The 11,009-nt window shown below is 36.9% G+C and overlaps 1 protein-coding gene and 1 long non-coding RNA gene across 2 annotated transcripts; both read right to left on the reverse strand.

The window, feature by feature from the left end:
- Positions 1 to 2,272: 2,272 nt before the first annotated feature.
- Positions 2,273 to 3,760, reverse strand: LOC128258421 (uncharacterized). The gene is made up of 2 exons (XM_052990023.1): positions 3,226 to 3,760; positions 2,273 to 2,605 (listed from the first exon to the last, which is right to left on the reverse strand). The coding sequence occupies exons 1-2, from the start codon at positions 3,668 to 3,670 to the stop codon at positions 2,451 to 2,453; spliced, it is 600 nt and encodes a 199-aa protein (XP_052845983.1). The 5' UTR covers positions 3,671 to 3,760; the 3' UTR covers positions 2,273 to 2,450.
- Positions 3,761 to 6,586: 2,826 nt separating this feature from the next.
- Positions 6,587 to 7,452, reverse strand: LOC128258427 (uncharacterized). Its single transcript, XR_008267959.1, has 3 exons — positions 7,314 to 7,452; positions 6,735 to 6,864; positions 6,587 to 6,670 (listed from the first exon to the last, which is right to left on the reverse strand). It is a non-coding gene; the product is annotated as an uncharacterized LOC128258427 (long non-coding RNA).
- Positions 7,453 to 11,009: the final 3,557 nt, after the last annotated feature.

The following is an 11,009-nucleotide window of genomic DNA, read 5'->3' on the forward strand; positions in this document are numbered from 1 at the left end:
GAAAAGCAAACAACAACAAACAACCACACAACATGTAGGCATATAGGTCATATATACAATAGTGGCATGGATGAAAGCGAGTAATATATTTAGGCTAAGTAACAAAGTTTGTACATATTTACAACCAATTCGCCGTAAGCAGCAAAAGCAGCAACAACAACAAAGCAAAACAGAAGTGTAATTATACAATTAGTAAATAGTTTACAACAAATTGAACGTTGAGGAGGAGGAGAGGAGAAAAAGGAGGCCCTATTTAAATTTAATAAATTAAATCAATAAATTGTGTAAATTTTTGTGCAAAGCGAGAATTAGTTTAAATTTAAATTATACAAGAAAAAAGTGTGAAAACCAACCCCAAAACAACCCAAACACACGCATTAAACACCCCCACACGATGGAAACAAACAAAACATATAAATAACTGAAACGGTATACTGTAAATTGCATATATAAAAACTATATATATCTGGACGCCAAGCGCAGATGATGAAGGACGAGTATGAGTAAGAGGAGGATTAGGACAGGATTTAGTGTTAGGATGAGCGTTAGGAAGAGTTTTTAATTTCGTGTGTTTTTTGTTGTCTCTTGTTTTCGTGTAATCCTAGGGAAACATTTGTACTTCACACAGATACTGAACACACCCACAAAAGAAACAAACAAACAAACACACACACACACCACTCACATAGCCAATTTTCTAATAATGAAATACTTAAACGAAAATGTGTACAAATTAATAATAATGCTTGTAAAGAACGGGAAAGCTTTCTACACTCACCAACAACACCACAACAACAATTGATTTTGCACGTTGAAACGATTTTCGCTAGGTTTAAGTTTAAAACAAAATCAATTAAGTAAAAAGAGGAAAACAATTATTAAACAATGAAATTATTTTTACCTGTGTATTTTAATTAGCATAAATTGTGTAAACAACAAAACCTACGATTACAAAGACGTTTTCTAGTAATTATCCACAACAACATAGAAACACACAACACACCCCCACATGCATATCTTTTAAGTAGTTTCGATTTCATTTAGTATTCTATTATTTGTGTAATAAACCGAACTTATTTGCAAACCTGATTTTTCATTACAACATTTCATTGCCATATCCTATCGCTCAGAACCCCCCGATCCCGAACCCCAACCCGATCCCCCGTAGATCATCCATATCTATATATATCACGCAAGTGCACGCTGTAAATAAGGAACCGCTTACAATCATTTTCTAGAGATCGATATTATCGTGCTTGCCAAGTTTTTCCTAGCTAAGAAGGTTTCAGTTGCCACACACTCTCTCTCATTCATTTCCCGGGAAATCGAAGACCCGAGCGCCAATAAAAGCTAATAGTTATAGCAATAATTAAGTGTAAAGCACAACAAATGTTTAACGATTAAAGAAAAAAACCAACTCGAAACATTGACCGCAACAATTGACAACAAGCATTCATAGCAAAAAAACCAAAACAAAAAATAAGGAAAAAAATATATATATGGATTAAAAACCAAAATGGGAACAGTTTTTTAATAAACAAAACTCAGTTTACGAGTTGAAAATTTTCTAATTAACGATTAGCTTATACTAAGGACAAACCACAATTCACTTGGAAATAAAGTTGACGAAATGCGAGCGACTACAAGTTATACACGTTCATTGTAAAGTTAATTAAGGGCAAGTTCAAGGCTTGGGAACTAATTAAAGTTAAAGAAAAAAAAACGAAAAAACCACAAAAAACAAAGAAAAATACAAACAAAAAAGTGCATTAAGCGTTGACGAGGAAAACCATTTACTAGCCTAGCCTAAAAGTATGCAATTATTAAGTTAAATTAGTTTCGAGGGCATCCAAACAATGAGATCCCTAAATTCCAAAAGGACGAAGGACGAGAGGAGCAATTTGAAATGGAGACAGACATTTGTTTATAAAACAAAAGGGAGCATGTTATAGTCACCATACACACTATATATATATATATACATATATATATCGAGATTGGGTAAGAGAACATGAATGTCAAAATCTAGCTACAGAATTGCATATTATATATTATATACAATTAAATATTATATAATGGGCAAAAACAAAATGTTGTTGTAGTATAATTACAATTAAGTTTTGTTTTGCTACCAAGTCAGAAACGAAACAAGAGCAAAATCGATGAGCAAATAGCAAAGGTCAAAAGTGGGTCAAATTTTAAATGTGCAAAGCAAACACGACAAAAAAAAAAAAACCATAAAAAACCATGAAAAACAAATGACAAAACGAAATGCAATTTTTTGTAATTTCTTTACAGATTATAGATTTGTTTGGCAAGCAAATACAAACTAAAAAAACATTTTTCAAATAAAACTAACATCAAATTCAAAACAATAATGTGGTTTTCTTATTTGCTATGGAATATGGGGTATTTTGTTGTTGGTGGATTCTTGTGTCCAAGGAAAAGGATTAAGTGTTTATAACCAAAGACTGATTGCGTCCAACGATCTTGTAATATTCACGCAATATCATGGTGAACTCCTGTCCTCCTGCATGACTGCAAGTGCCCCAGCCATCCATTAAAAGATCCAGCTCGTAGGAGTTGCTTATGTGCTCCAAGTCATCTGTAAAGTAAATTTGATCAAATTTTTTCTTATTATAATTCTGAAGAGTTGTTGAGTAAGTATTTGAAAAATTTTGAAGTTTCCCGTGTGAATTTTGATTGAACTTTGGTTTAAAATTTAGATTGTAATACTATTTGAGCCTTATATTAATCAATTTTAATAAAGTGTTGGCTATATAAGTACTTACAGCATAAATTATTGCTGTTTGTAAATATTAAAATTACTGTAGTTCCCAATTATTTAAGAATATTTTCTATAATTACTTCTCATTTTTTTCTTTATATTTTTTTATAATGACCTGAAATATTTTTGAATTCCCCTGCAGAGTGACGAAACTATATCTATACCTATAGCTGCCATAGACACGATCGGGTAAAATTTGTATAAACTTGGTTGTTTTTCAAGAAAGTTGTCGCATTTTTTTCCCTAACGGTTTTTTTAAATCATGTGATTTAGCATTTTTTCGGATCTGCCTGGGTATTAAAACTTTATCTTGGCGAAGTAAGCTTCTGTTCTCGTTAACTATAATGTTACAAATATTAAGGATCTAATAATAGTTTAAATAATATTATGCATTACAAATCAATTTTGATGTTTTCCCAGCCAGCTCCCCTACTCACTGACAACCACCTCCTTGACCTCCCATTCAGCATCGTAGCGTTGGCTGAGGAACTGCAGCACCACCAGAAGCTTGGACGCCTTTAACGTTGGCGTGATCATGTGCTTCACCACTATGTCGTCGTCCATCCAGAGCGTCAAACGATTGAGCATCCGGGCTGTGTTGTCCCTGATCTCCGTCAGCGTTTGAAGGACTTTGTTCATCGTGGTCAGAGGACGCTGGAGGCGCATATATAAGCTGTTGATCTGTTTCTCCGTGTTTTGGAGTTCGCGTCTAGAGCCCGCATGATTTAGGCGATTCTCGGTGACAAATAGTCGGAGATTTAAGGTCTTGACCATCTTCATGGCCACCTGACCATGCTGAATGCTCAGCTGCCATCGCTCCGCATCTTTCCACACCTGCTCGGACATCATGAACATCTCCAGTTTGGCTTTCTTAATGTTCATTTTGGAAAACTCAAAATATTAGGAAATTAAAATTGAAAAAATAAAAAACTCGCTCGTAAACAGAGTGTGGGAAAACGTAATGTGGAAGCTTCCAGGGTTGGCTAGACCCCCAATTCTCATGTCATTTTCAGGGCTGCGAAAATGATGCAATACACAAGGTTGCATTTATGTATTTTTGACAGAATTCTAATTGTATAGAAAGTTAAATGGATAGACCAAAAAAAAAAATATGCATAAGTATACCCCTAAAAATGGTTTGGTCAAGGTCTAAAATAAATTTTTAAATTTTTTTGATTCGTTTTCAATAAAACAAATGCCCCATGCTCTTTAATTTCTTTCTTTTTCCAATCGGGTTGCGTGCTAAATTGATCAAGTGGCCACGATTAAGCAGCCGACTAACTTTAGCCGCATTAATTTCGATCATGTTGGCCGCGCCCCCCACATTCCACCGCCCCCTTTTCTACTATTTACAATTAGCTGCGTGACGAAGGCGCAGAAAAAAGCTAGGAAACGATTTTCACTCGGTTTATTTTTGGTTTGGTATGGGGCATTGGGATCTGGAGTTGGAGTTTGGAGTCTGGAGAATGGAGAATGGAGCTGGTGCTGTCAGGCGGCATGAATTACTGTGCGTTGATTGCCTTTAAGGCCTGATTGCAACAGCAACAACAACTTTGGCACAAATTGCTGGCTGCTGTTCTTTGCAATATGTTTTTTTTAGCGGCATGCGGCAAACGGGTTTTCGGGAGGTTTGTCCCCCAGTTTTTTCGCCCATCCCAATCCGACTGCATTAATTATCAACAAATCATTTTTGCAGCACAGAAAGGCACATTTATCAGCGATTATGCATGGACAAAGGAGCCGGGCTCATTGGACAGCGGACGGAGGACAGCGGATGCTCCACAACTGGCGGGTTGCAAGTGTCGCCCGACATGTGTTGCTGCCTCTTGTGGATGTGGATGCCATGTGGATCGAGATGGCGATCTTGACGTGGAGCCGCACAAATTTGTCAGAAAGGAGGCGAGTTCACTCAGCGAAAATTATTACAAATTTATACTTGTTTAGGTAAATTTTCTTCAATAACATATGATTTAATTTCAAGTTATACGGTTCAAAAAATCATTTTTTTTTTAAGAATATTGATGGGGGTTTATTAAGTTGTTAGTTAGTTTACATTTGGTTCAGCAAAATTATAAAATGGGTTTTTAGCAGGGCCTTTGAAGGTACCAAAGTTGCCATTCTATTTTATGTTTTTATTTTTTATTTTATGTTACATTACATTTTTATGTACACGCTTTATTATTTGGTGTTAATCTGAGTACATATTGCATATCTAAAAAAATATTTAAGTAATGAAAGTGATGGCATATAAAAAAAAAATTTTTTTTGAGAGCTTTTGTTATGTTCCCTGCGTTTGTTCATGCGATTTATTAACAATACCTTAGGTGATAGCGGCTTAAAAATTAACATGAATTTCTGAATAAAAACCATAGAATTTTTAAATTTGTTTCGCAGGGTATAATAATAAAAATCGACCGATATTTTTGGTTTTTTCCCTGTGCACATGCAGGGGCTTTGAGCTCAGGGCGTCGGCGACATGACATGGCATTGATAAGCGCAAAAAAATCGAATCGAAAGGCCGCCGTCGCAGGCTCGCAATTAAGATATTTTTATGTAAATTAATGGAAACTCTGATGGGAGAAGGAGCGAACGTGGACTCGAAATGAGAAGACGAAGCTGGTGCCATGCGTGCAACTTACAAATAAGTACAAGTCGCAGCGATTGGGTAGCTCCAATTGCGCATTTTTAATTGGAAAGCTCAGAGGAAGAACCAAAAGCCTGCCAACGGCTGAAGCAAACAAAAAGTGACGCACCGAAAATTTATTGTTCCAAGGCATCTCGAGCGGATCCAAGGCGATCCGATCCGAGGAGCCGGAGCTGGAGCCGCATGTCGAATGGCGAGTGCAAACAGCAAAAGGGCCGCAGGCCGCAGGCCTCGAAAACAAGACGACTCTACCATCCATCGGCATTGTTCCCGCATCTTGGGTCCGTTCTTTATGCTCCTCGGAGCTCTCTTACTTAGGCATTTATGTCTGGCACTTGACACATTTTGTTATGGCATTTTTTAGCTACCGCGCGGACTCCTCGGACTCGCTTGACCCAATCAAAATTCCTGGACCTTGCACTTGAATGCGTTTAATTTGTACGATTTGCTTTGGGTCGAGCGGCCAAGTGTTGAACTTTATGTTCTCAGATGCTCTGGACACAAAACATTATCTCCCAAGGCTTTTTTTTTCTTGGGGTTGTGCAAAAAAAAGCGATTGCAATCTCTTCCTGGAGACAAGAATGTTTAAAAAGCCCTGACCTTCTGTAATACTTCGGATTAGTACTTAAAGATGAGGAATGATTTTGTTGTCTGTTATACTAAGCTTAGTTCCTGAAAAACTATTGTTAAATTTTAATTGATATGCTTGCCTTTACTTACTTCACATTAAATTTATTATTTGATTTAATTTTTTTTGATTTTCAATCTAGCCAAGTCCGTCTGTTTGACTGTCCGTCCGTCCAAAAAATAAATAAATAAAAATTAGAATTTTGCTATTTTTAAATGTATGTTTTTAGTTCTCGAGATATAGTAATAGTTAAATATTTTAGAATTACGGCTTTAATTTCATAAAAGTCGGCCGTCCATATCATACAGCTCCCTATGTACATAAACTTCGGCTGGCTAAAGCTTGCTACCTCTCTTGTTTTTAGTAAAATCTTCAGTTGGCTATAAAGAAAACAAGTAGAATATTAATGACTAATAGTAAATATCATTTTATTGACTAAAACATAATCGTATAAGACACAAAGTCAGAGTCAAACAGCTCCAGGAAAGCTCAAATGTGAGCAATGAATCCATTTTGCGATTTCCTCTGAAGATCATTTGGATGTTGCTTTCATCCATTTTCCATTACCCGGTTTCGCATTTCCGATCCTCGTCCGGTCTTCTCCAGCAACCTGTAAGCCAAAAGAGCAGCCCATCATTTCTGCATTATTAATTCCTTTTCTAGCGTAAGCCAACTTATTTGCCTGCTTATCTCAGCCAACATCCTTTCGGTCGGTGCGCATTTAATGGGGATTCGCGGCAAACTATCTGGGGAGTAGGGTGGTCAGTCTTGGGTCCAGATCCCAGAGATTACACTGAAGAAAACCTTAAAAGTTACACACTTTTATCTAGCTTTGGATGCAATTTAAACTTATGTCTACAACAATTCCACAAAGATTGTGCCTGGAGCAATATAATTGAACAAAAATTTTACACACACATTTATTTTATATTTATTATATCTTCAAATCGATTTCAGTTTCGAATTAATTATCCATTAGTTTCCAATAGATTTCACATACAATTTTAGTTATTGATTGGTCGATATGGAATGTATATAAATAACCATGTGGCCAGGTTTATGATTTACTTTACTTTACTTTATGAAACCCAAGTATTTTTCAACAGATTTTAAAAAACATAGCAATCTTAAATGCATAGAGATTTTGTCCTACGGACTTTAATACAAATCATAAACAGTAATGCAATATATCGTGACTTAAAAGAAGTTATAATATTGGTTTGAACTTGGGTTATACACTGTTTTAATTATACCTCTTTAATTAAGCACTGAAAGACACCTAATTTAATAAAAATGTAAGCCTTTTGTTTTTTAATTTTTAAAAAATATGCCTCGTATGAACTGTTTTTTGTTATATAAAATTAATAAAATGCTGATGTTTTTTGCTCTGCACACCTCAATGCAGCTGCAAAGTCCAACTGGCCGGTTAAGATTGTTGTTGCCGGTAGCGTTTTCCGATCGCTGGACAAGCAAAACGAGAGCAGAACGGAACCGAGTCTAGTCTGCGCGGGGGGACAAGTTGATTTATTCTAATCTGTATAAGCGTTGCTATAATAAAGCAAAAGAGCCCACGGAGAGTGGACACTGTTGGCCAGCAGCTTTCGGCCATGTCCATGTCCGAGAAGCAAAGGCCAAATTGCCGATCGAATGAAAATAGGGGGGGAAAGAAGACTGGACTGGATTCAGGTTCAGAGTTTTAGACTCCAACAATCCCTAACCATTGTATGCCTGCTGATTCTGCATTGTAATTGGATTTGAGCCGCCGGTGCAATCGCAGCTGCAGTTTCTAATAATGACTCAGCGGGCCAAAAGGCAAAAACGAACGTTGCGCAGCGGTTTGGGGATCCTGTCCCATTGTTCTTGATTTGGCCCAAAGGGCTCTTGGCCAAAGCCTTTCACCTGGGACTAATGCACTCCCATTGCCAACGAAATGAAGATGCAAGCGCTAATTTATCGACTGCCGACGCGAAGGTAGCTCCAGACATGCAAAATGTCGCCGGCCAAGAATGTTATCTACGCCCAGCGTCGCCGAAAGTGTCGCTCCGCCAAGACAAGGGACATCCGATGAGGGGCGATGGTGGGTTGGGGGTACCAAGGCGATGATAGCCAGCAAAGTGGCTAAGGCAAAGGCAGAGGCGTCAATGAGCTCGAGTGGTAGCAGCCGCCTGCAACACCCACTTCAAAGCGATGTTCTTATCGCTGGCATACTGTTTCCGAAAAAGGTAGTACCGCTCTGGCAAAGAACCTGTCTACCAAGAATATTACAATATTTTGAATTGATTTTATATATATATGTATATATATGTATATATGTAAGAAAATAAAGTTTTGTGTTAAAAAACATGAACTTTGTTTGGGTAAACTATTATACTTAAAAATTAAGAACCTTTGTTTCCATAACAAACAGAAAACCGTTGATATTACTAATAATAATAAGAACTAATTAACTATTATAAATACTTTTATTTCTATATGTGTTTTATATAATAAAAATATATCATATTTATTAAAATTAAGAGTGATCTAAGCTAAAAGTTAAGTTATCAAACGAAAATGTTCCATTGAAATTTAAAATGCTCAACCTGATATGCCAATGTGGATTCGGTTTAAGCACTCTTTTAAATCCCTTTACTATGTAGATTTCATCCCAATTAAAGGGTTTATTTTAACTCCTTTATTGTTAAGAAATTCTACCCAATTAAAGAGTATTCAAGATTCATCTGATCTGTGTAGTTTAGCTATGCATTGTTTTCGCTGTTTTCGCATTGCGTTTTATTCAAATTTGAACATGGTGCTAACACGCAAGGAGCAGCCAAGTGGGAGGATTGGGATGAGGATGAGGATGAGTATGACGATGAGAGCAGGATTTAGGAGGAGGGGGTTGTGGGCGGAGGCCAAATCACGTAATGCGCCATGCAAACATTGTTAAAACACTTGTGGCCCGAAGTCAGCCACTCCACTGCACTCCTCTTCATTCTGTGCCCCCTGCCTCCGCCTCCGCCTCTGCCTCTGCCACTTCACTTGATTTTATTTTCGCGCAAATTTGCATTTTCAATTCTTATTCGCTATCGCTCTGTTGGCTGGGAAGAAAAAAAAAACAGGAAGGGGAAAACACAGCAGCGGCGAGGACTTTGCGTTTATTTAAATTTATTTTCCTAGAATGCCACAAGTCGCCATCTCAGTCGCATCGATGTGCAATTTGTTTGTCGCCCCGGCGAAGACTCCGAAAACTGCATCCGCTCCATGCCAGCCAGTCTGACTTCTGTGGGCCTGTCCATCTTTGTGGAGACCCGAGATCCCGAGTTCCAGCCCGCCACTATTGCCACAGCCACGCCATCCAACTGCGTCTGCGTATGAAAATTAATTGTTGCCACTCGTGACGACGTCGACAACAGCTAAAGAAAAGGCAGAGGCAGTGGCAGTGGCAGCAGCACAAACATCACACTCAAAAAATTTAAATTTTAAATAGTATATATTTTAATATATATATATTTTAATATATTATTATATTTTACAAATTTTAATTAAGCCAAAATGCTTCACAACTGACATTCATAGTTAGTTAGCAAACTATAAAGAACACTCCAATAAAATAACAGGGTCTAAACCACTAAATTTATTAGACAAAATTTGTTTAACTTGCAACAGTTAAAACTACAGATATATGTTTTATGTGTCTAATAGAAACTAAAAAATAATGTGAAGTATAGAGGAATCTTGTTAACAATTGTTTACAAAATATTATTACTTTGTTTGACGAAAATGAAGTGTAACATTTTATGCAAAAAGTGCATTAGTGTTTACAACATCATTTATAAACTATATTTTAGATTTGTCTAAATAAATAATGAGATGTAGAAGAACTCTTGTTAACAATTGTTTGACGAAAATAACGTACAACATTTTATGCAAAATTGTACCATAAGTTCATTAGTGTTGACAACATTATTTATATAGTATAGTTCAAATTTGTCTAAATATCAGAAGTAGTTAATGGTCGTAGTTCTTAAAATTCTATTTGATATTCCTTTAATAATACTTATTTTCTTTTATTGTCTTAATGTTTTTGTTGTCTTAATGTTTATGGTTCTTATTTGGATTTATAAAAAATTCAAGAAGTTTTGAAGAAAAAATGTTCCTTATTAGATCTAATGATTGTTTGATTGTAAAGCAAACAATTTGTTTTTATAAAATATTATTTGGTATTGATGTAAAGCTTTTTTAATTTCATTTTTTTTTTCTGTGAGTGCAGAGGACCAACATCAATATGAACAGCAGCATCACTGCAAATCGCAAGTTGCAAGTGGGCGGCAATGGGGCGCATATCGTTTAGATTTATGGACCGCTCTCGTCGGGCCGCGTGTCGCGTGATAAGTCTATAAAATGTAAGTTACATTTGTACGTGCAAATGGCAGTGGGACGATTTGCATATTTGCGAAAGTTTTTCACCCATGGCATCGCGTAGGACTTTCATTATGCCATCGTCGGGGTCTGCGTCTGCCGAGAAAACTGCATTAAAGTCACTTCTGTTGGTGAAAGGCGGTCGGTCGGTCGCAGGTTCCCAGTTCCCTGGACAAAGTGGGGACACTTCCCTGGGCTTTTCGACTTTTTGGCGGACGTGGACGTGAACGTGGAGTGGTGCCATGTGGGCTGACCCATCGGCACATTAACTGTGTTAATTGTATTTTATATTACCGGGTCCCTGGTGAAAGGTTGGAAAGTGTGTTGTCACTGCCCGAAGGCTCAGGATTCGAGTGGACAATCTTATGACAGAAGCGATGGCAGGTTAAATAAGCACTTATTGATTGATTCCACTTTCTTAAATGATACCCCATGGTTGGAAATCAAAGAGGAAATTAGCTTTTATACAGTCTTTTAAAGTTTAGGTTGGGTTTATTAATAACTAGCGATAGGAAACTCTTCAATTTTGCCTTAGAGCCAAAAGCTCT

The sequence above is a fragment of the Drosophila gunungcola genome, assembly GCF_025200985.1.
Source record: "Drosophila gunungcola strain Sukarami chromosome 3L unlocalized genomic scaffold, Dgunungcola_SK_2 000003F, whole genome shotgun sequence".
NCBI lineage: Eukaryota > Metazoa > Arthropoda > Insecta > Diptera > Drosophilidae > Drosophila > Drosophila gunungcola.